At 37.1% G+C, this 26,759-nt stretch overlaps 1 protein-coding gene across 5 annotated transcripts in view; it reads left to right on the forward strand.

Moving 5' to 3' along the window:
* HEMG2 (Flavin containing amine oxidoreductase family) overlaps positions 1–26,759 on the forward strand; it is a 346,786-nt gene that overhangs the window by 57,004 nt on the left and 263,023 nt on the right. For all 5 annotated transcript variants that reach the window (XM_089827105.1, XM_089827106.1, XM_089827103.1 and 2 more), the window contains 2 exons: positions 3,700–3,835; positions 4,162–4,227. In XM_089827105.1, the coding sequence (XP_089683231.1) occupies positions 3,785–3,835; positions 4,162–4,227 (117 nt within the window). In that variant the 5' untranslated portion in view covers positions 3,700–3,784. The remainder of the gene's footprint in view (positions 1–3,699; positions 3,836–4,161; positions 4,228–26,759) is intronic.

The following is a 26,759-nucleotide window of genomic DNA, read 5'->3' on the forward strand; positions in this document are numbered from 1 at the left end:
CAAGTTTTTCATGTTTCTTGTTTGATGAAGGTAATTGGGCAGAATATTCCTACTCAAACAGTACTACCAGAACTTGATGAAGAAGGAAGAATAATTTTGGAACTAGAGTGGGTTCTTCAAACACAGATGAAGAAGCTAAGGAACAGAATCCTGACTCAATATCTCATCCAATGGAAGAACTTACCACTTGAAGAGGCCAAATGGGAGGATGAGGAGTTCATTCAAAGGAATCCACACTTGGTTAGCATTGAGGACAAGGCTTCTTTGTAATGTCCCCATTTTAGAAGTTGACCAAGTGTGTGTGCGTTAGCCTTGTTCTACATGGTCCCGAGGGCTAACGAAGGGTTTAATGGGATCTTGGAGTGTTTTGGCCTAGTCATTTCCAGTTTGGGTCAAAACAAAGTTGATTTACTCAGTTTCAGGCATACTTACTATTTTTAGTAAGTCGGCAGAACACAGTGTAGGTCAATTTTGGTGATTGGATTTGATACTCCTCGATGAGAGCTTTCCGATGAGCTATCACTCGCATTATTCGGAGTCCGATTGCTAATACATTTTAATGCCTGAAGTTTTATTAAAGTAACGTCTAATTTAATTGTAAAATATTAAAGTGTTACTTTAATATTTATTTTATGGGGATGTGTACCCAAGGGAGACATAAGGGGTATTTTAATATATGTTTTATATATTACACATCTTTTATCCCACATTGCCCATATGAGTTGAACGGACCCTTGGAAATAAAATAAAAGGAAGCATTTGTGGCTTCATTAGAGAGGTGGATTATGAGAAGAAATTGGTGTGTGAGTTGTAGCTCCGTTCTTGGCATTTGAGAACATTTATCCTCTCTTGTAACATTCTAGACGTCATTCCCTTGGAGTTTGGCCTTTGAAATTCTTTGTTATCGGCTTCATTATCAGGCAGTTTAGTTGCATTTCCAGCTACAGGCAGATTTGGTATTTTGCTCATATCTTCTTCACTACTTGTTTGACGCTTATGCTGCTTTGAGGGAATAATATTACGAAGGTAGTGGACTGATTGAAGGACAAAGTACTGTAGCAACACTGTTCATGCGGCACTATTCACGCGGCACTGTAGTAGCAAGTTCGAAAGCATGGGCTGGAGTATTATGTCAATAATGCTGAAGTAATTAGTGAGTTGATAAATCTACCATGTATTTGGTTTTATGAATTCTGAAAATAACATTTTATTGGCAGCAGTTCATTTCCACTTTGCATATTATTTTAGTTTCTTTTTTGTTTATGTTGTATGATACCAATTCCATGCACAAAACACAACAAACAAATAAACGTTTGATTTCCAGAGTTATAAGGGGTTTAAAATATTAAATGGAGAAATAAGAGGTTGAATGCAAACTGTTTGACATAATTCCTTTCAGCAATTTGGTTTAGTTTTTTGGGACATTCAGGGGTGCCCATTACATTCTTTCAAAGGAGGAGGCATGCTACACCCTTAATATTGGTGTATATAGGGTTATGAATAGTCAATTTGTGACTATCTTAATCTTTAATTAAGCCATGTTATCATTATTATATTATTTTTAGGTGGGTAGGTCAGCCTAGGTGTTATGTAAGGTTGTGTCTATTCAACCTAAGCATAATTAGGTATATATAGGAGGTTGTGAGTCTTATTTCAACATCATATTGTGAAGTGTGTTCTCATTGGAGATATTTGGAGGTTGCCCCCTGGAAGTGGCCTATCACTCTCAATATTTCATATTATTTCTTCTATTGTGCAAGTTATTTCATTACAAGATATTTACATAATAGTAAGTTGTTGAATCAAGAAGAATTGAAAGAACGAGTAATTGAAAGAAGAGCTCAAAGGAGGTTGGAGTGTCAAAGGGAGATCCAAAGGAAGCTTGAAAGGGAAAGAATCGCACAATGGTTAACACAAACAAGCCTTGAGGAGGATCAAAGTTAGGAATCAAAGTTGGATAAGAAGATTGGATCTTTCTTCCTTGAAAGTTTTGAAAGTCTACAGTTTGAAAGCTAATTTTCTCATAAAGTTTTTCCAAATTGGCTCTTGCCATGGATGTGTCCCCTAGCTTTGGAAGATCACTAATCGGACTAGAGGTCTGTCCCAACTTAGAAAGTGTGGGCGTCGTACTATCACCACTAAAATCCCAAAATTTATAAAACAAATAGTAATATAGCTAAAAATGAAATGCAGGAGGAACTGTAAACTTCTTCACAAACAAGCAAAATTTAAAAAAAGAGAGGCTAGGTCTCACCTCTGGTATTCATCACTCTTAAAACTTTCAGAAATATCTGCAATTACCCACCTGTAGTTGCCTACAGAACCTTGAGTTCAACAATAACATAAAATTTACCTTCTTTGCATGCAACAAGAAGAAAATCTAAGAGATAGATATACATGGGTGACAACCTGCTTGCACGTGAGAGTATAAATGGCTAAAAAGATGATGGACTGACAAAGTAATAATGTACATGCCCTCTTTTATAATGAGCTCAACTTGTAGTGATCACTTATTATTGACGAGTTTTTAAAATTATAGCTAGGTGGCATACTTCCCTGTACATTACTTTTTGGCATGATTTAGCATGATTCATTTTTTAATGCTCCATCATAAATGAACCTTGAGCCATGAACCTTGAGGAAAATGAATTCAAGGCTCATGTTCATTGAAAAGGTTACTGAATCAACATTGGACTGACTCTAGACTCAAGACTGTCGGATGACATGACTTGTTATTGTGATGCCTGAAACATTATAGGGAAACAAACATTGAACCTTGAACCATGAACTTCGAGGAAAATGAGTTCAAAGTTCAAGTTCAGAATTGACTGCATTGATTTGGAATTCCTTTTTCCAGACAATTATAACAAGATGACTATGAGCAGGTTGAACCCAAACTATGAACTTGGAATGTTCGACTGAAAGGTTGAGTTCAACACAAGGAACTAGATAATACAATATTACAAACCATAAAATGCTTATAAACTGGACCAAAATCAGCAAATGACAAATTAAACTGGCGACCTCTGCAAACAAGAAGGAAAAGAAGACCCAAGCGAAAAATTGGGGCTAACATGCACATAGTAAAAAACATAACAAAAACTGTCATTTTCATGCGAGTAGCAAACATGTGAAAAAAACCCTTATTTCCACGAAAGTATCAGATACTTGGGTTTCAAATAGAGAACAAAATTGTTTCCTTCGAGAAAACCCACAAACACTCTACTGATTTCAACAAAATTTCCTTAATTTTTTTATATTAAAAAATTGCCAAAAGGCAAGAGACAATGAATTTTTATTTAAATTTTTTTGCCAAATTCTAAAGAATCCCATCAACCTGCCCTAATACTGTGTTATGGTAAATCAATGTTGTTGTAATAAACAAAGTAGATGAAGCCTCCTTAAATAGATTTACAAAGATGATGTTTCTAAATGAAGCAATTGTGAACTTAAGACAAGAAGGAAAACTTCCTTAGCTAACTAAAACGGCCTCTATATAAACATGACAATATTTTAATGTTTTTTTGTAGTCTATAAGTTGCAATTTAATGGGTGTATTTATTATTTGATGAGGTACTACTTTGATTTTGTGTTCTTCCATGGTTTGTCATAGGACCTTGCTTACAGGGAAGAATCAAATGGTAACTATTATTATGGAGCAGCACCTTATCTTGATTCTAATTCTTGAAATTTATGAAGTGGGCTTGCTGCAGCATATAAGCTTAAGTGTCAAGGTGTTGCAGTTACAGTATTTGAAGCCGATGAAAGAATTGGAGGTAAAATTATGAGCATTTCACAAGATGGCCTCATATGGGAGAAAGGGGCTAACACAATGGTAGGTTAATTGATTAATTGCTTTAGTTGTATAACTCAAGAAATCAATCGAGATAATATTTATAATAAAAGCTGTGATCATCTAGATTCTATAGTATAGCTTTTGGAATAAATTTTGTAGGGCTTACTTCTTTGCTTCTAAGTTCTATATTAGTGTCTCATTGTTTACTCAATTGAATACTTTTTGACAAATCATTCATGTGATGAATTAAGTAGTTACATACATTGAATTGGGTCAAAAGGTACATATTTATGATAAATAGCATGCTTTTTGTCTTCTCTTGACAATTACCATTCTCTTGATGAATTTTGATTTTGTAAATGCAGACGGAGAGTGAACCAGAAGTCAAGCAGTTGATAAATGAACTTGGAATTCGTGGACAACAACAATTTGTAATGTCCTCAACAATTTCTTTATTGTTGTAGAAAACAAGTAGCCATTTCTCTCCTAAAGACAATTTGGTGGACAATAACAGTTGGCATGGTCTTGAGCATTTTCTTTATATCATTTTATAGATAATATCAGCTATTTCCACTTGAAAGTTTGTTTTCTTAAAAACCTTGTTTTTCATATTGTATGTCTCAAGTTATTCTCACTTTTGATGTGCTAGAATGGTTTTCAGAAAGTGCACTAAATGTTATTCATATAGATAATTGAGGCCTGATTAAATGTGTCTTCTCTTCCTTGTAATGCTAACAGTAATACTCTATTATATAAATACAATAATATGCAGTGATGGAGCTGAATTTAGATATCTTAATCAGATAATTATAGGTTTATGGTCGCTACCATAACCTTTTCATTAGGCCTTTCCTATCTGGATACAAATAGATGAAAATACGACTATAAATGTAGGAGACAGATTTAAAACTTGTCATACATTGTAAGGGCCTATTATACTTCAAACAAAAAAATTTAAACATAGGTACATTAATTTAGAAAAATAAACCATAGTTGTAGGAGGTAAACAATGTTAAATTGTCAACATATAAGGTTCAAGTTTTAATTTTATTAGAAGAATTACCTCTACAATATGTCATGAATCTGCCACCACAAACAGTTTTTGAAAATAAACAGCAATCCAAGATCTTAAAAGTGATTCTTTGACACTATACCATAACCATAGAACTTGTTGAGGCCTCCAAGTTTGAGTCCGAGCAGGTTGAAATGAGCCTTGTCAAATCTGTTTGCCAGATTTGGTGAGTGTGGCTCTGTGTGGGGTGAGTCCAGGATGAGTATTTTACATATAAATTTAGTTGTAATATATCTATGGATTATGTTTTTTGAAAACTGTTGTTTGTGCCAAGTTTTTGCCGAGTCTGATACTGTGAGCCAAAGAATCAGCTTGCCAAGTCTGTACCAGGTCTGAGTTTGAGATGCTGCACTACACCTTCAAACATGCTTCAGTTTGAAAAAATGTTCTCCTAAGAATGTAATGTCCCTTGTCGGCTATCTAAGAAAATTTACCAATTATGGTAATTTTCTCCCTCAGCCAAACAAATGGTAATAGTTGATCTTACTCACACGTTTATGCTATTGGTAATGATAATAACTCCAATGGAAATATATAATGAGTTGCTAGTATCCCTCTTCTAAAGAATGTGATTTATGTTTATTCCCAATGAACTATAACATTAAATGCAATGTTATGACCTTGCAACAAAAGGCAGTTCACTTTTATATCAATACATATTGCTTGTAATCCACTATGATGTTTTAAAAAATAAACTAGTGGTGTGACCCCTATATCAGTTTAATATGCATCTGGGTAAAATTATTGCTGAAGGTTACTATTTCTGCTGTTCTTTAAACTGAGATCAATTTGGATGCCTGGTGCTTTGCTTTCCCTTCTTAAACTTCTTCTATACGTTGTGATCAAAGATGGCTGAGTGTTCTTCTGTAGTTTAAATGTTTGAAAACGATGTGTGTTTGGGATGTTAGTGTCTGATATTTCTTTGTTCCTACTGAAATGGTCGTGTAGTCTATTCTCTGCAGGGCTTCTTTCTCCTTAATGTTCTCCCCAATCTCCAATAAGGAATTCAATTGTTAGCAATATATGTTCATTTATTGTATGAGAGCAGTACTATGCCGTTGTCTCTGATATGAACACTGACAATTGTGTATCAAAGTCAATGCTGTCTACCCTTATTGTATCTCCTCTCTAATGCAATCTCCTCCTTATTATGTTTTTAAGACTTCCTGGATATTATATTGTAAATGGTGCATTCGATACTAAAGAGATCTCTGCTCAATAATATGTACTAGAATTGTTTGATGTGCGGCTCCAGCTATGACAAGAAGAGCTAAGTTCTGATTGTTTGGGCCCCTAGCTCTCTCAATATGGAAGTCTGTTTCAGTAATCTCTGATTGAGATTTTCTGTCTACCGTTCCAACCTGGATGTGTCAATGGTCTTCTACTGCCGTCAAGACTATGAGCCCATGACCTATATGTAATGCTTCCTTCCAATTTTCTATTACCCATCTGGAATGTTTCTTTCTGATATTATTGGAAGCTATAGTTTCAGATTGTATTTTATATGAAAACTGTTCACCCTTTCCCTCAATTTAGAAGCTCCATTTAATATCTACGTGAAGGGCGGTGTCTCCTCAAAAAATCATTATAATGTCCGATATGTTTAGGTTTTGTTATAAGATATCTTTTGATATGTTATTTTTAATATGCTTTTCATATTTATTATTTGGTATGAAATTTATAAATGTTTAATGTAAGTAATGTTGATTATGAATTATTCTAATATTATTCATATATATATCAAATTTATAATAATGTCTTTATTTATAATTATTCAATATTTGATTAATATTTATTATTTATCATTATTTTCTAAGTTAATAGGTTTCACTATTATATTTCTTTATTCTAGTAATGTATTATATTAATAAATTAGTATTACATTTCAGTTTAATCACTTTTTAATTATTTTTTATATGGTAATCAAAATTTTATTAATGAATTATCAAATTTTGTTAAAAATAGGGGACATGACAAAGAAGAACTTCAAATCGTTCTAGAAATTGAAAAAAGAGAAAATTTAAAATATTGATCGAGGGTCACTAAGAGTCATTGCCAATATAAGAAATAGTAGTTTTTAAAATACAAGAAAAGAACATGCAAAACTAAGGCTATCTCACAACTAGAAATCATGAACTCACAAGTAGAATTCCATCTCTGCACCTTTATATAGAACCTAAGCCAATCTATGCCTATTGAGAAGATTCTTGCAATGAAGTTATTATTTCCTTGACTAGGCCTGCCCTTGGTAAGGAGATATTCAAATGACTAGTAAATCCTAATACTATAAAAGGAAATTCTTAAACTGAAGACAAGGCACAATAAATGAATTATCATGAGAATTAGCCTATGATATCCTATGTTCATAACCATAAACAATATTCTTTCAATATCAAGTGTAACAAATCGATTTTCATAACAAAATAAAGAAAAACTAATATTTGGTTTCACATAGAAATGAAAGAGTTTTCTTCAACCTATATATGAGCAATACTAACATTGCTCATATATAGTTTGTAGTGAGAATGATAAAGGGAGAATCAGAGGCACAAGAGGAAGCAAGCTTAAGATCTCAGGGATTGTAGACGATGAAGGAGCGGAGCGCTATAAAAGGAATCTAGGATGGGGAGATGGATGAGGGGATAAAAAAGCTGATGCAACAGGATTTCAAAGAGTTAGATTGGCGGAAGATGGATTTCGGAGATCCCTAGGACTAGGATTGTGGATCTCGAAAGATGAGGCTTGGTGGATTGATTTGGATTGGTGGATCCCTAAGACTAGGATTGTGGATTCCTAAAGCTAAAGGTGAGGAGTGATTCAAAGAGATACTGATGCATAAGCTGGAGTAGGAGAGACGGATGCTGGATATGGATGGGGGATAATGGAGATGAAGGGAAACCATTGAAGCTTTTTTGAGCAGGGGGATACTTCAAAGAGAAGTACCACCATGTAGTTGAGCACTAGATTTGCTATAGGACTGTTGGTTAATTGCCAAGGTTACCAAGAACATCAAGGCCATGTCACCAACCATCCAGAGGACTGACAGACTGACTCAAAACAAACACACAAGAATTGCCCCAGCATCACACCTGAAACCCGGAGGAAACAGTGTGGAACCGACATTGGGTAACCCACAAGCAAAAAAAGAAACAAACGAAAGACTTATCAAAATCGTACGCTCAGAGTGCCCCATTCGTAGCATACCATGATATGGAAGATCGTGGCAACCTTGAGGAGGGAACAAAAAGATTGCTTGGAAAAGATACTTCAAGACCCAAAAGGGAAGATTCCAAATCAAAAGAAAGTGAAAATCCAAAAGAGAACCATTTGCCAACGAGATGGGTAGGACGAGGTACTAGCAGACCAAAATCAGACATGAGGAAAGCTATATCCTGCATAGATCTATCGGAGAGCACCTAAGCTGATGGATCTGGATGAGTGATGCGTTTGGCAAGCTGAACTAAGAAGGATAACACTTTGGTGACAGGAGATCTAGCTAAAGGATGCATTGGAATAGCTAACCAAGGGTTGTGCGATGTGTGCAAGATGCTGATCAAGGAGGAACTGACACAAAAGCTGGATAGATACAATGGTGCTAAGCTAAAGAGGATGTACAAGCTGACGGACCAAGATATTTACAAGTTGAAGCTGACCAAGATAGTTACAAGCAGGCAAAAGCTCAGGATGATAGGATAGTGGGATGGTTCGATGTTGTGCAAGATGCAAAAGCTAAGGGTGGGGTGATAGCGAAAGATATGGATTTGGTAGGATGCATCCAATGATGATGAGAGATTTTGTGACCAAGGATAGCTAGAGGAGTAGGATGAGATGGCTGGATAGGATGGTAGATAGCTAGGATTATGATAGATATAAAGAGATGACATTGGGTTTGCATGAGGATAGCCTAGAGCTAGATACCAATGACAAGGGAGGATGGACAAGACAAGATCTCCAAGGAATATAGTGCCCCCAATCAGAAGATAACATGCGGAAGGAGGTCTTATGATGGATGTGATAGGATTGAAGCTAGGATGGAAAAAGCTGAAGGGGCTAGGGAGATGGATGATAGCTGGGATGGTTGGCTGAAGCTGCAGGAGATAAGTGGATGGTGTGAGATGGAAGATGGAGGGTGGAGGATAGGTGGATAGATTGGAAGATGGAATTGGATGTCAAGAGATGACCAAAAGCATGAGGGTGATAGGCTAAGCTGGGGATGGCGGGATTACGCATGACGCTTGTTTGCCAAGTTTTCATCATGGTACTTGTCCAAGGCGCTTGAATTGCCAAGTTTTCACCAGTGGACGCTTTATTTTTTCTTCTCTTTTTTTTTTTGACTTTTTGACTTTGGACTTAGCTGGAATGATTTTGGCTTTCTTCAGCTATTTTGGCTTTTTTGGGATTTTTCATTGGCTGTTGGAATGTTCAATTTTGTTGCTAGTTGTTGGTACACCGGATGTGTGATTTATGCAATAGATTGGATTAGATGGGATTGATGGTAGGAGATGGAGGGATGAAAAGGCTGGAAAGGAGCATGAGATGGGGATGCTTGCAGGATCAACATTGGCACATGTTGGGACAGGGGTGAAAAGAGCATATGGGGGATAGATGGTAGATGCAGGCTTGATGGTGGATTTGTGGAAGCGCGCATGGGGATATAGGCACCCAAGATGGAGTTAGGAGATGGGGGACATGAGTCACTGGATGGGGGATTAGCAATGGTGGATGCCATTATGCATTGGGTTTCAACTTTTTTCTTTGGGATCCACATGGTTTTGGTTTTTCTTTTCATAGGCATTTGCATTATTTTGCATTCTTTGATTGGATTTTTCCTTTTTGGAGTATGTCTTTTAGAATAGACATATGATTGCCTAGGATGTGGATTTTTAGCTTTATGCATTTTGAAGTTGGTATTTACATTGCTGTGGTAAGCTTTGGGAAGATGGTTAGGAGAAGCTTTGTGAGATGGAGAGGATATGGGAGAGCGTGTAGGGGGATGATGATGGATGATGTGCCTCCATATGTGCCTTTGCTGATCTTGCATAGGAATGGAGGGAATAGGATTTGAATGATGGCTGATAGGAGGATGGAGGATGGTAGATTTTGGGACATAGGGACCCAAAATGGATTTAGCGGATGAAGGGGGGATATGGTAGGTTGTTTTAGGTTGCAAAGATGGTGGAGGGGGGATGACATAAGATTTTTTGAAGGAGTGAAGGGAGGTTGGCATGGGGGGTTTGGAGATAGGCTTGGTTTGGGGGTGTGATGTACCAACACCTTTAGATGGTGAGCCTTTGGATACATATCCAAGACCATGAAATCCTAGATTTTTTTGTGCAATAATAGGCTTTCTGATTCCTTGCTCTTGTGGTCCTAAACCTTGACCTTGATAATGCCATCGATTGAGCATTTGAACTAGCTGAGGATACTTTTTGCTTGCAGAAAATGGTGGAAGTGCTTTATCAGATGTACTGTAATAGGGAGATACTATTCTTAATTCTTCTGCTGAGAGGAGGCCACTATGGATGAATGTAAGTGAACCAAGAGGGTATATTATAGATGGTGAAATAGCTTGGATAGGTGGTAAGATGGAAGCATGGAGTGGAGGAGATGGTAGGATAGGATCTTGATTTAGCTGATGGGATGAAAAGATATCCTGCAGTAGAGGAGGTATGGCTTGAGGTTTTGGAGATGGAGGGGATAGTGACTGCACTATGGATGGAAGATATGGTATGATGATATCTTCGTTTATGCTTTGGGGGATGTCAACATGCTTTTGGGCAGGATCTTGATAGGATTGGTTTGGAGTGGATGGTGCGATAGGAGGTGAAGGGATGGACTCTTCAAAGGCAGCGGATGGATAGATGGGAGATTCAGTAGTGGAGATGGGTGAGTAGAAGATGGATGCATAAGGGTCATTATGGGAGATTTGGGAAATGCTTGGAGGTGATGTGGATAGGATTTGAAGGGATTTGACAGGTGTTGGGATTTTGATGCTTGTGGGAAGTAGAAGGATTTTAAGCAATTTGATGGATGATATGGGGATGATAGCAATGGGAGATGGAGGTGATATTATAGATGGGGAAGCTTCATCACTGACTACTTCACATGGTTGGATTAGATGACACGGCTTATCGACTGCTGGAGGCGACTTTTCTTGTATTTCCTCTAGGAGATTCCTTGGAGACTCCTGTGTCGGAGGTGGAGGTGGATTGACAGGAATAGCTAGTGTGATGGGGGTGGAAGATTGGAAGCTTGGTTGATTGGGTGATGGAGGAGAAGCTGGGATATCAGATGGCATGACTAGATAGTTTGGAATAACTCTTGGATTTTGGAGGATGGTTGGTGGAATGTTTCTAAAGCTTTCAAGATACCCTTTATAGTCAACAAGATTTTCATCATCATTGGAATAGGAGGTGGCAGGAGCAAGGATAATACGACCGAACACATCATGATAGGATTGGTACTTCATGCTTTGACGATGAGTTTGATGGGGATGGGGTCTTGCATATGGATGAACACGGAAGCTCATGGTCGGATTTTGGATTAAGCTCAGATTTTGGATTGGCTGATGAAAGATTTCCTAGGGAGAGTCAAAGCTGTATGATAGACCTATGGAAGATTTGGCTGGAGATTTTTGGCTTTCCTGTGGATGGAAGACTTTCAAGGGTATGTTGTCAAAAAGTGAGAGTTTTGCTTTCCTATGTGCAGGATTGGTGGAGATTGTGTCAACTTAAGGATAGACTAATGATCCTATGGGCATGACACGAGATTGACCACTTGTGGATCCCAACCTTTAGCTCAAGGTGTTGAGGGATAACAAGTGACAAAGCTAGATTACCCTAGACAAAGCTCTGTCAAAGGGATAACCTTGGTGAGACTGGTGGATTGGTCAGATTGATTGGATAGCAAATTCTAGCAGAATGACCACAACTCTCTAAAGGCTTGGGTGTGATTTTGGATTGGGTTGCTAGCTGGCTGGGGGGATGATTTGGAGAGACTTTGGATTTTGGATTGTTCTAAAGCAAGGAACTAGATAGATTCGGTTGCAGCGGGGGAGCTTGGATGATTTTCTGATGAGGCAGTGACTACGCTAAGTATGCCTTGAGCTGGGAGATTTTTTCTTTTTTGGGATTTTGACCAAAGTTGGCAAACATTCATTCAAAAACTATGAACAAACAAGCAGACAAAATTTTGGAGCAAGCACGTCAAACGCACCAACATCCTAGGAAGCTTTCTACAAGGATGAAATTTGTTATAGCTAGGGAGTCCTCGATATACACAAGGTACGTGAGGCCCAAATCCGTAGATGAAACCAAAAAGATGTCACACAGCTGAGAGGAGCGGTAACCCACTTCTTCTCTTTCACTTCTCAAGGGTATAAAGTTCCTTAAGGCTTAGCCCGAGTGACAAAATCTTGATTCCAAGAGAGGTGTCTTTGGATTCACCTCCCGATTTTTATACTCCGCCGGAACGCTGGAGTTGAGGTCGTCCCAAGGGGTGATGAAATCCCCAAGCAGGCCTCCTAAAAAGTGTAAAACAAGACCACATACATGATCTTGGGCTTTAAAAGACACGTGTTTATTCCAATTGATGATTTAAATTTTGTAAGCTATGACTGAAGACACTTGTGATTATGGCATACAATGTTCATTCCAATTTGACAGCATCGTCAACGTAATGAAAGTCGAGAGATCGTCAACATAAGAAATGCGAGTGTCATTGAAAATGCGTCCAAACCATGCAATGTTCATTGATTGTTAGGCATTCAAGATTGAGTGTGAGTTTGTTTTAAGCCCAAAACAAAGATGTGTGAAACTCGATTGCCAAGCGCGCGCCTGGAGGCCCTCCACGTCAAGATTTGTCCAATTTTATGCCCAAATGAAGTGTGAGCGAGATTAATGCGCATTCAAAGAATTTTCTAACTTAGAAAAACCACTAAAGACCCAAGTGAGTGGAGTTTGATCTTTGTGGAGCACTTAACACCCTCTTAGGTAGACCCATCCCCATAGATGGCACTGAGATTGCAACCAATGGTTAAACTGATGGGTGATTAAAGAGGGTGAGTCCAACTACAAACTTACTCAAAGAATCTTTATTAGTTTTTATAACTTAGAAGATTTCAAAAATGTGGATTCTTTTTATGCCCCAAAAGATGATTATTTGATCTATGGCATTCAAGATTGGATTTCTTGTTTTAATCATGCATTCATAAAAAAAACAAACTTGATTTTAATCCATGGCACTCAAGAGTGATTTTAGCAACATGCATTCAAAGACAAGTGATTAAACATTCAAGTTTTTTCCTTTGAGCATTCAAGATTGAGATTTTGTGTGTTGTTTTAAGAACTTTGAAGTGCTTTGTTTTAACCTTAGATCATTCAAGATTGTTTTGGACTCAAAAGTGAAAATGACTCTTTGGATTTTGGTTTTCATTCAAGATTTTGTGTTCTAGTTTGCATATTTTAAGCCCAAAAATTATATTCCTAGATTGTTTTGATGCATGAAAAACCTAAGAAACATTCAAGATTTTGCAACAAGACATTTGTTTGGAGCAAATAACAAAGCTTTTAGGACAATTTTTGGCAACCATTTAGGACTCTTAGTTTTCATGAGATTTTTAAAAGAACTTTAAAATATTTGGAAATGAGGTTCATTTTATCCTTGATTGATGCTTTGAGTTTGATTTAGATTTTAGTGTGCACTTAGTGTTGATTTTGAACCTTTTGAAATGGAAACTTGAAGTTCTTTTTAAATTCCCAAAAATGAAGTGTTCCTAACTTTACATGAATGCATCTAAAACCTTGATGTTGCAAGGATGCAAATGATTGGATTGGTTTAGTTTCACTTGTTAAAAGATTTTTTTTTTTTTTTTTTTGCAAATTTTTTAGTTTTTAATGGATTTAAGTATGATTTGGGGGTTCATTTTAAGCACTAAAAAGAAGTGTATATCATTTTGCTTCCTTAAAAAAAAATGGCCAAGATCTCCCACAAGAAGAAGAAGAAGAAGTAAATGGAATAAGAAGAATATAGACAAGAAGAGGAAGAAGAATTCCAAGTGCTTTGTCCACCTATAAGCTTGAAAAATCTGCAAATACTATGAGATAGACTATGAGTTTCTTTGTCTTCTTCATGCTCATGTGGACCTACAAAACCAATTTGTACAATCCTACCAATCACAAAAACAAGCAAAATTAGCCAAAATTAGCAAATGACATACAAAACTTGACTAAAAAAGCTAATGAAGATGACCCATGCGGGGTCCCACCGGGCGTGCCAAAATGTATATGAGCAATGTTAGTATGCTAATAGAAACCAAATTTAAATAAAGCTTCTACAAACTAAACAAAATTCATAAACTTCAAGATAGACTAAGATGAACTCTCAATTGAGAATATGAGTCATTAATGGATTCTCTCAATGAGAAGCTCTCTTGTTGAGTGGCTTTGTCTAAATAGATAGGATGTATGCTCAAGCTTTATGCTTCAAAAAGGGCTTCAAATGGAGTTGGAATTTGGGTGTGAGTGTATGGTTTTGATGTAAAATGGCTTCTCAAAATGGCATTATGACTTTACTTCATGGATTGTGTTAAAATGGCTTGGGAGAGGATTCCTTAAATAAGCAAAGGGCTTGAGGGATCAAGGGCTAGGATGCAAGGATGGGAAAAAGCTTATGGAGAGCTCAGATTGCATGAGAGGAGAGCACATGGATTGTGCTTCCTTACAGCCAATCAGGGAGTGACACATGTCACAGGGTGAGAGGATGGAGGAAAGGGGAAGGATGAGTCAACAAAGGAGGCTCAAGGGATAAAATTTTCATAAAGACCCTCATAATGGCTTGTAAGAGCAATAAAAGGGCTTGGAAGAGTCATTTATGGCCTAGTGGGCTTCATAAAGTTTTATGGTTGGGATATTTTGAGGGAGATGAGAGCAATTTCGACTTGGGCTTGATTAGGAGGGTTTTAAGCTTGCTTAGGATTGTGCAAATGATTAGAGGATGGATTATTGGAGGACAACGACTAGATATAAATAGCAAAAGCTGAACATAAATAATTTAAAATGAAGAGAAGGGATAATATTGAAAATAGACAACCTCGCCAAGGACTATAAATAATACACAATTTGGAGGGTTTGCAAGTATTCTAGAAAGACAAAAGCATACCACGAGACAAGGTGGTGTATATAATGTCATGTGCATTTGGAACATCGTTTTCGCTGAAGTAGAAAAGGAGACATTCTAGAATGAATGCTTCGAGTGAATGCTTGCTCGGGAACATGTCAAAAGAGTGGGAATTTTGAAAAGTCTCTTGTGAAAACAACAAATGGTTATAGTTAGTATCCAAGTGGGAATGGAATTACATGTAAGTTGATGGGGTGGTTTGTTATCGTATTTTTTGTGCCATCAAAAATATGAACATTGTTTATGCTTTTGTATTTCTTCTCTCGTCTATTTTTGGTATCGCATTTTTTGTGCCATCAAAAATATGAACATTGTTTATGCTTTTGTATTTCTTCTCTCATCTATCCTCGTCCAGTGTTGGATTGATCGAAAACCCTCATGTTGGATGCACGAAGAGGTTGTGTATAATACTTGGTTGAAGTAAACACAAGTAGAAATCAATAGTGGAGGTTGAATGTTACCTGCATAGTGTTGATGTCAGTTTTGTACCACTACATAACATATAGTAATTGAATACTTGATATGGGATATCAAACACTCGATTCCTCTCTTGAAAAGTTAATACTTATGAAGGCATGAAAATAACTCCAATGTTCCTTACACCTGTGAATACTAACTCAGTTATTGATGTGATTTGCTGGTAATCACGTAGGCGGCCTTACATTGTTCATTCAAGGATGACTTGGATTTTGGGTGTGATGGTGATGATTTTGTATGAGTGCCAAATGATGTTGATGGTGGTGGTGATGATGGAGGGTGTAGCGCCAGATAATGTTGATTGTGCTTCTAATGACTTTTACCTTCCTAATTTTCTTCTTCAAGACTCCAATTACTAAACTACTTGCTATTCTACTCCTACTCTTATGAATGGAAAGATTAGCAAATGGACGGGGATTGAATCTAATGAAGGCTAACTAGTGGCTCTACTTCTATAGATGCAATGATTTAAGGGAAAATGACTAGTTTACCACACAAGGCTTTCTAACAAGCCGCTAGGATGCTAGTGGCTTAGTTTATAAATCTTTATCAAACATCCACTGATTTCACCATGCAACTATCCATCTACTCTTACTCTTAGTTAACAACTTTCTTGAAATGAAATCTACGTTAACAACTTCAAAGGAATCTAACTTTAACTATTGAAAGTAGAAACCATGCAATAACACCAAATGTTCTTAATCACCATGCAAGTCACAACAATGATAAAGAGAGGCAATTTTGGTATTATCTTAGCAACAATTTTTTCTGACCCTTTACAAATGAGAGCAAATGGCCTTATATAGAGGCCCAAAATTACAACCAACGGTAGAGATTAAGAGGCAAAACCAATGATCCAGATTGGATATTAGAAATCCTAATTAGAGTTGCCACCCTATCGGCCAATGAGAAGACATCACCTTATCAATGGACCAATGAAAAAAAAGGAAAAGTGGCAACCAATGAGAAGGCACCAAAATGGTAGCCAATTAGAATCAGACACCTATCCTAACCCAGAAGAAGGAGAATTTGCCACTTGGGCTTACATCAAATGATGTTCTAATATAGTTTTACCCCTTTCTTTCATCTTTCTAGCCAAAGCAATGAACTTGGCTAGCTTGTCGTTGACTTCCTTCATGGGAGGGCAAGGTGTATGTTTCATCTTGAGCTCAACTGAATTCATCATGCTGCTCGCTGCTTGTAGTATTTTCTCATGATCCTTCTCATATTCTTTCACGTATCCGATAAAGGCATTGAAGGTTCTTTGCCATGGGGGATTGTCCTTCCTTCAATATGTCCTTTAATGTAATGACCCCATCTTTTAGCCTTCAAGTTCTCCAAAGTCTAAGTGGAGCATAAGAGGAAATTAAATTAATTTCTTATAAAGTCATTAAATAAATTAAAATTAAAAATTAAAAGGTGACTTTATATTTAATTAATTAAATTAATTATTGTATTACAAGGGAGAAGCTTCTAGAGTGTGTATTAATTATTGGAAAGGTGGAAGCCTCTAGTAATTTAATTTTCTAGAAGCACAATTAATTATTGTATTGCAAGGGAGGAGTTTCTAGAGAGTGCATTAATTATTGGAAGGGGGAAGCTTCTAGCACTTGCAATTAATTAATGTTTTAGTTCCTTCTAGAAGGGTGAAAGAAAAGGATAAATAGGGGTGAGAGTCTATAATGACCCCTACCAATAGGCCACTAAAAAAAACTCTAATATTGAACTGAAAATTTTTGTCAAACACTTGGCATGCAATTGAAGACTACTATACTGAAAGTAAATGCTGAACATAGGAAATTGCTCAAAACCATATGCCATTCATATATCAACAATTTGCAACAATGCCATACATATTTCAGCCAATAATATGATCATCAAACCCTAGGTTGGAAAAATAGATAGTCTAAAAATTACAATACTCTTTCACTTGCAAAATCCTAGCCGTCCTTTGATACCAATGATGCCAAATGGCAAACAAAGACAAGTACACTGTAAAATAGTAAAGTGCTGAAGCTATATTTTGTACTCAACTGAAAACATACATTTCTCAGAAAATATGCCAAATGCCAAATGAGAAGTGAAGAACTTGATTGTAGATGGCTGTAATAATTTTTACCAATGCTAAAGATGCCAACACCCAAGCCAAAGTCACCCCAAATGTGAAAATGTACTTCCTTGCAAATTTTCGGAAATGTCTAGGAGTTTTGAAAAATTCCTAAAAAAATAAATCATGGCATTTTGGAACTCCAAAATGCACCTACCTCTCTCTCCTCAACGATAGAAATTCAATGCAAAAATACCTAGAATGATATGCTGAGTAATGAGGAAGATATGAACAAAAATGTGGTTCCAAAGCCCAATCTAGAAATTCTGAAAATTGGATCAGACTTGTAGCAAAAACAAGCCAGCAGCTATAAATCTTTCCTCCACCACAATTAAGCCTTCTAAAGATGTCTTGCAATCAATCCATGATTGAAAATGAATAATCTTCAGAAAATGCCTTGCTATAATTTTGGGTCTGCTGAAAGAAGCTTCATAAAATTTTGGATCTGCTAAAAATGGCTTCCTATAATTTCAGACCTGCTAAAAACGGCCTCCTATAATTTCGGCCCTGCTAAAAATGCCTCCTGAAATGTTGAAATACTGAAAATGGCCTTAGGCCCAATGATGCCCTAGCTGAAGTGACTGTAGTATCACCTCCAAATGTGCAACCCTTCAAAGGATATTTCACCTCCTCAGTTATGCAAAATCCTTATGAGACATTGTTCCTAAAGAAGAAATGATAATCTGTAGACCAAGATGGCACCACGCATAGTTTGCAAACTCAGACTCGGAGAGTACTCGAGAAGCCCAAAATTTTCAACTCGGCAAAAACTCTCAACAAAAACTTGGGAAAAACTCGGCAACTCGCTAAGTACTAAAATTTAAAATCTCTTAAAGAAAGACATTCTTTGTAGAGTTCAATTACAAATTTGTATTAGATTATAAATTGACATCTCAATAGAGAAAACACAGTTTTATAGCAGTAACATCATGTGAAAAATGCATCTTATCTAGAGTTTTCCTTGCATCGACATTTTTACCTACGTTTTTTTACATCTATAATTACGCGAGAGTTAAACTTGAGAGTACTTGCCTAGCAAAAAAAAATGAGAGTACTCGGCAACTTTGAGACTATCGCAGAGTTTGCAAACTATGGCGCCACAAATGCTCAAAGAGAAAGGTAGTGTAAACTCAAGTTATGGGATGTCCAAATAAGAGGCCAAGCACTCTATTTATTCACTTATCTAAGAAGCCACTAGAACTTCTAGAAGTATCCATAAAATATTTTTATGAAATCCCTTTATAATGCACTTTTATATAAAAAGTAACTTTATAAAATAAAAAGTGCAACTCAACTCAAAATAATAACATTTGGCCCCGCATAACACATAATAATAAAAATATAATAAATACCGTCTCTCTGAGAGCAAATAAGATTATCCAATCCCCAAATAATTATTAGAATGACTCTCACCAAAACCATCTGCCTACGAGAGTTCATGATAGGCAAATCCATTGATGTAAAAATCGCTTGAGGAGATTAATTGCCTAGGCTTGAAAAAGTTTAATCAGGAAAAATCGAAAAAAATCAGCAAAAAATCGGAGAAAAAATCGGGAACTCAAAAACCACAAAATTTTAATTAAAAAATGCCATTTTTTTGACAGAATTCAATGTTTTTTTGCATCTAATGACTTAATTACTAACAATACATAAGAAACAATCAATGCAAAAAGACTTATTAATCAGTAAATTACTAACAAGTAAGTAGTGACAAGTTGTAAATAACTAACAACTAACAAGTTCACAACACATGAGAAGTTGTATTCTCATAAATAAAGTGTCAAATGTAAAGAGTTCAAATAAGCACATCAACATGACTACAAATAAGTACAAATGTCAAATACAGGACTACATCTTTCTCTTCCCAGTCGCTTTACTAGCGAGTGCGGGAGAGGGTAAAGCTCTAGAACTAGAATGCCGCAGGGTCTGTGCCTGTGTTTGTGTCTGTGCCAATGCAGGAGATGTTGTAGCTATAGAACTAGATGTCGGTAGCTCCACATTCACTGCGCGCAAGATGTCAAGGTCCTTTGCAGTAGGCTCAATGTCATCATCCTCATCATCGCCCTCCTCGATGTCATCCAAATTGATGTCATATCTAGTTCCACCCCCTTCCTCCTCCGTAGCCTCCTTCGCGGCCTCCCTCTCCAAATTGGAGATGTCCTCCTGTGTAAATAAGGGAGCTTGCTCCTGTGCCGTCCAATCATAATAAGGATCTATCTCATCCAAATCGATTGGCCTAGGAGGATCTTGTTGTGCCCTTTTCATGTGCAATTTAAGATTATATTGCACATAGACCATGTCATTCATCCTCTTTTGGTACAACCTGTTTCTCTTTTTTGTGTGGATGGCCTCAAACAAACTCTAGTTGCGCTCACAATGTGATGCGCTGCAAGGCTGTGATAGGATTCTGAGAGCAAATTTTGCAAGATTTGGAGTGCTTGCACTCCAAGTGGTCCACCAAGCCACTGCATCAAAAAAATTGTACAAGTTAGAAAATACTAATAGACAACAAAAAGTGGAACATAAATGTTAATTTAGCATTTGAGATTCAAAAGTTTGCAAATGTATTACGTGGGATTTGTGTAAGCCTTGCTCTCTTGCAGAGAGGAGTTGAGAACACCTTGCCCCCTGCTGAAGTGAGGATCTCCTGCTCAGCGATGATTTTATCTCTTGTTTCCTCGTTGGTTACCATCCTTTGGACGCACTCACTTAGGCCTCTGATGACCTCTCCATTAGGATCTGCATATGTACCATCAGCCCTAAAACCAAAAACCAAAAACAAATAAGTCTTGCAATTTTAGTACACACCCAACACCCTACGAAAGCAAAATGAACTCAAGTCTTCGTTAACTTAAATTTGAGTAAGAATGAGCTTACGGTATACCTAAAATGTGGGTTGAGGAAATATCCTGCTGCATGAATGGGTTGGTGGAGCTGATTATTCCACCTTCTATCAATGATCTGCCAAATGGGTTCATATTTGATGCTCTCCCCCTTGTAGTAATTTTTGACAGATTCTTTGGCCTTGTCCATGGCCTCATATAGTTCACCCATTGGCGTTTGGTCTCCATCAACCAAACGCAGAACTCTGACTAAAGGCTTAGACACCTGCAATATAAATTTGAAATTAGTTGACAAGTTACAAAATTATTATTTACTTGAGTTAGAAACTTAGTATGTTATAAAGTTGTAAAGTGTAAACTAAAACTTAAAGTTTTGTAGTTACCTTTACTATTTCATCGGCCTTATCTGCAAAATATTTATCAAACACAATCCGCACAACATTCTCTCCTTCACTCTTCTTTGAAAATGTGGAATCAAGCCATTTTTTGGAAACAAACATTTGCTTCAAAGAAACCAAATTATTGAGAATGCTTTGCAATGTCAAGAAAATCGTTGCAAACCTTGTGATGGCAGGCCTGACAATTTCTTTGACATAAGTGTGCTCTCTCATCAGGCTAAGGACCCATGGGTGATTGTATATGTATTTTGTCACCCGTCTTGCATCCTCCACAATTGGAGTGACCTACTCAAGTTTGCCCATGTCCTCCAAAAGAAGGTTAAGGACATGTGTTGCACATGGGGTCCAAGAGAGAGTGGGGTGCCTGTACTTTAGGAGTTTTCCTGCCAATTGTAAAAGAAAATACTAATTAGTTTCCAACTTTTCAAAAATTATCAAACTATTAAAAATTCTTGTTGTGAAATTCATAATGCACATGCAACATAGAATTACGGTTTACTTGCTAATACATATGCAGCAACATTGTCTGTGATGATTTGCATCACATTTTCAATGCCAATCTCTAAGACCATGTTCTCCAACATCAATGTCAATGTCTGAGCATTTTTTACCTTGCTGGACGCATCGATTGATTTCAGGAACACCACATTATCATTACAGCAGGCCAAAAAATTAATCCACCCGTCAGAAAGAATGGTGCAACCAAATTTTGTCCATTCTTGTTTCTGTTCCTCAACAAATGCTTTGGCCCTCTCAACAGCAGTTCCAATAAGCCTACAAAAACAAAGTTTAGTTATGTCTTAGATTCTTAGTAATTTTAAATTGATTTAGACTTTAGTAATCAACATTCTAATTTCTAGATAAATTAATTAAAATTTATAACTAAGTAAAAAGTTAAAAATTAAAAGGAAATCGAGAGTAATAAAATTATTCGCTTACCTGCCACCCAACACAAAACGAGAAGGGGACTTGTACCCCTTTCCTGCAACTGTCAACCCTGTGGTCAAAGCCTCCCAATAGGGACTGTCAACAACACTAATAGGAAGGTTGTTGAAAACCTAGAAATCTGCTAGTGCATTGTCCACCTGGTCATGAACCTCCTTATTCCATCTAGTGGCCTCTAATGAAGGTTGTGAACTAGGTGTGCCTCGGCACAAAATAGCTCCCTATCCCAGAAGCACCTGCTGATCCTGATGGTGCGGAAGTGCTAGGAGGTGTAGGAGTGGGAGTGGGAGCGGAACTTGTGAAAGAAAAACCGCCCTGTTTGTGGACACGCGGCCCACGATAAGAGCCGGCCATGCTTACAATGGCTGCCTCCTCCTCCTGAACATCAAAGAAACTGCCCTGGGTCTCTGCTATGGTTGCCTTGACATGCAATTTATTCCGCTCTCTTTGCAATTTTTTTTGCTCTCTAGCTGCGAGCAAGGCATTTGCAAACCTTTTTATTTCTTCTGTTGTACTCTCACAAAGATTCATATCATGCTTTGAGATCCCTGGTGCCAATGTAGCCTGAAGGGCATGGAGTCAATGGCCATTTGTCTGCCATTTAAAACTGCTGCAGGCTGCCTTACGCATACAAATTAAAAAAAAAAAACTATAAATAAATTATAACAAGATCAAAGTTAATAGTTAAACAAATAATTCAAGCAACATTCCAATAACAGTGCCAATAAATTAAAATCCAAATAACATTCAAACAAACTAGCTGCTATGGTTTCAAATTTTTCAAAAAAGTGCAAATTTCTAACATAAATTCGATCTAGAATGGAGAAAAATGCAAATGAATGCATTTAATCTTGCTTACATTCATCAAATGCATTCCTAACTAATTAGGAATGTATTTTTATCCATTTACATGCAAGAAAAAAGAATACAATCTCCTGCAAAAATAAAAAACAAAGATTCAAATCACTTACCTAGTAACGAAGAAATCGAATCAAAAGGCCTCCAAATGCACTCGATTCCGCCTCTTGCTTGCCAAGAACTCCTCCTCTATCCTCTCCTCTCCAAAATGCCCTAAGCAATTTAAAAAACGAATGAAAAAAATATGTATTTTCGTCACTTTATGTGATTGCCGGGCACTGGCGATTTTGTTCCAAGAAATCGCGATTTTTAGGCGATTAATTGCCTATTAATCTGCGATTTTTTTGAAAAAATCAAAATTGCGATTTTTGGGGCGACTAAATCGCTGGCCCCAAAAAATCGTGATTTTTTCTAGTATCACCGATTAATCGGCGATACATCTTTGGGCAAATCCACTGAAAAATGACATGTCACTAAAGAGGGGACATGACAGAGTCTCATTGTTGAGCATCGGATTTTTGTGAATGACATTTGATAAGAGCTTGGATGTGTGAGTCACATATCTTTCTTGGCAATAGAGGACGTTCATCCTCTCTTGTAACATTCTAGATGTCATTCCCTTGAGGTTTGGCCTTTGGAATACAATGCTTTGTACTTGATTTTATCTTGAGAATTAATATAGTTTTAGCATTGGTTCAATCTTCAATTTGCATAAATTCTTTCTTGCTCATGTTGTGTAGATTGAAACCTATGCAAAGACATTATAATCTCTTACAGTAGTTGGTTAAGTTTTTAGGCATTTCTAGGGTGCCCATTACGCTGGTATTAGAGCTTGCTTGCAAAGTGTTGCACGAAGTTATAACTAGTGGGTGCCCATTATAGTGGTATTAGAGCTGCCCATTATAGTGGTATGAGAGCTATAAGTCCCGCCATCCTATGGAGGTTTTATAGGGAATTTGGAATAGCCGAATAAAGGGAAAAGTGTTTGACAAAATGCTCAGATGATTACTGGGTACATTAGAGGAGGGGCAACATTTGCAACAAGAGTAGAATAGTCAAATGGATATGATGTTGCAGCTTATGGCTAGACAGATGGGCATCAATATTGATGATTTGTATGTTTCTCCAGTGCAGAAGGTAGTTGATTTCTTAGGTGGGATCGAGACAAGTATAGAGCCACCCAGCTCTGATGTTGGTGATGTGGGCATTTCAGTGGAGTCAGCAGATGTGGGTTTACGCTCTAGTATTATTGATTCACAGTTTAGTGTTGAGTCATGTGTGGAGAGTCAGGAGTCCACATATGAAGCTTTGTTAGGGGATGGTGATGCAGCAATAGTGGAATTCGGAGAATGCGAGGATACTATCATATCAGTAGCCACTTCTGTGTTAGTTGAACCATCCAATGAGGAGTTTAGTAGTATGCATGCATTTGTAGATGTGTGCTCTGATGATAGTGCATTTGTTACTGCTAATGAGGTGAGTGATATAGTGACAGAGTCGTATTATACTATCGATCAACAAAGTGTTGATATTCACTTCTGGGATAGTACTATGTTCAACATGGATGCAACGTTGTCTTATGACAATCTGATGTTTGAGATTGATGTTGGTCATTCATCTGAGTGGAGTTGGGCTCAATTCTCACCATCTACAAAGATTCAGTTTTGTGTTGCAGCAGTTGGGAACAAAAGGTTTCATAGGTCTTCTACGAAGTTTCCTTCTGGTGACATTTTGACTTCTACATCATCAGCACAAGTTTTGGGTGCTAGGCTACAGGACATGTGGTTTTTACTTGATGATGCTCATTTGCAGCTGATTTAATGTCCACAGGGATGTCACATACTACTTCTATTGGGATCCAGGTGGAGGTTGGAGTTAATTGTGTTGCTGAATTGCTTGAGGGCAAGCAATTTCAAGGAGGGTGGACTGTAATGTCCCCACTTCAGCAGTTAAATTAATTTCTTATAAAGTCATTAAATAAATTAAAAATTAAAAGGTGACTTTATATTTAATTAATTAAATTAATTATTGTATTACAAGGGAGAAGCTTTTAGAGCGTGTATTAATTACTGGGAAGGGAGAAGCCTTTAGTAATTTAATTTTCTAGAAGCACAATTAATTCTTGTATTGCAAGGGAGGAGTTTCTTGAGAGCGCATTAATTATTGGAAGGGGGAAGCTTCTAGCACTTACAATTAATTAATGTTTTAGTTCCTTCTAGAAGGGTGAAGGAAAAGGATAAATAGGGGTGAGAGTTTCATTGTTGAGTATCGGATTTTTGTGAATGACATTTGATAAGAGCTTGGATGTGTGAGTCACATATCTTTCTTGGCAATAGAGGACGTTCATCCTTTCTTGTGACATTCTAGACGTCATTCCCTTGGGGTTTGGCCTTTGGAATACATTTCTTTGTACTAGATTTTATCATTTTGAGAACTAATATAATTTCAACATCAATTCAATCTTCAGTTTGCATAAAAAATTTATTTCAGCAGTTGGTTCAGTTTTTTGGCATTTCTATGGTGCCCATTACAGTGGTATCAGAGCTATAAGTCCTGTCATCCTGTGTAAGTATTATAGAGAACTCTTGTTATAAGCGAACCATATGCACTCATGCTAACTGTATCAACGATAGGTGTAGCCGCATCGAAACATATGGACATAGGAATAACGCTAACTGTTGTGACAAAAAATTGAACCGAAATTGTAGTTGATGAAAACTCACAATCAACATGTGTGCCATCATTAGAACACATCAATCACTGCATGCGAATTCCTAAACTCCTCGTTGGATGGATCAACTGACACAGAAGTGGCTATTGATATGACAGTATCCTCGCATTCTCCTAATTCCACTATTGCTGCATCACCATCCCCTAACAAAGCTTCATATGTGGACTCCTGACTCTGCATACATGACTCAACACTAGACTGCGAATCAATAATACTAGAGCGTAAACCCACATTTGCTGACTCTACTGAAATGCCCACATCACCAACATCAGAGCTGGGTGCCTCTATACTTGTCTCGATCCCACCTAAGGAATCAACTACCTCCTGCATTGGAGCCACATACAAAACGTCAATATTGATGCCCATCTGTCTAGCCATAAGCTGCAACATCATATCCATTTGCCTATTCTGCTCTTGTTGCAAATGTTACCCCTCTAATGTACCCAGTAATCGTTTGAGCATTTCGTCAAACACTTTTCCCTCTATCCGGTTGTTCCAAATTCCCTATAAGACCTCCACAGAATGGTAGGACTTATAGCTCTAATACCACTGTAATGGGCACCTTGGAAATGCTAAAAAACTGAAGCAACTGCTGAAATAGATTTTTATGCAAACTGAAGATTGAACCAATGCTGAAATTATATTAGTTCTCAAAATGATAAAATCTAGTACAAAGCAATGTATTCCAAATGCCAAACCCAAGGGAATGACGTCTAGAATGTTACAAGAGAGGATGAACGTCCTTTATTACCAAGAAAGATATGTGACTCACACACCCAAGCTCTTATCAAATGTCATTCACAAAAATCCGATACTCAACAATGAGACTCTCACCCCTATTTATCCTTTTCCTTCACCCTTCTAGAAGGAACTAAAATATTAATTAATTGCAAGTGCTAGAAGCTTCCCCCTTCTGATAATTAATGCGCTCTCTAGAAACTCCTCCCTTGCAATACAATAATTAATTGTGCTTTTAGAAAATTAAATTACTAAAGGCTTCCCCCTTTCCAATAATTAATACACGCTCTAGAAGCTTCTCCCTTGTAATACAATAATTAATTAAATTAATTAAATATAGTCACCTTTTAATTTTTAATTTATTTAATGACTTTATAAGAAATTAATTTAACTGCTAAAGTGGGGACATTACATTTAACTGTATCATGTTCATTGTATCGATATTGGTATCGCTTATTCGCCTCATTTTCGAGAAAAATGTGGTCTTAGGTATCATGCTTTTCTTGTCTTTTTTGGTATTCGCTCCCTTTGAGTTCTTGCTTACACTAACATCTATCATCCTAAACACTTATTTATGCCCCTTCGTTTTAAATAATATGGACTACCCTTATTGATCTC

This window comes from Cupressus sempervirens, chromosome 4 (genome assembly GCF_028749045.1).
Source record: "Cupressus sempervirens isolate cs-2001-9-10 chromosome 4, ASM2874904v1, whole genome shotgun sequence".
NCBI lineage: Eukaryota > Viridiplantae > Streptophyta > Pinopsida > Cupressales > Cupressaceae > Cupressus > Cupressus sempervirens.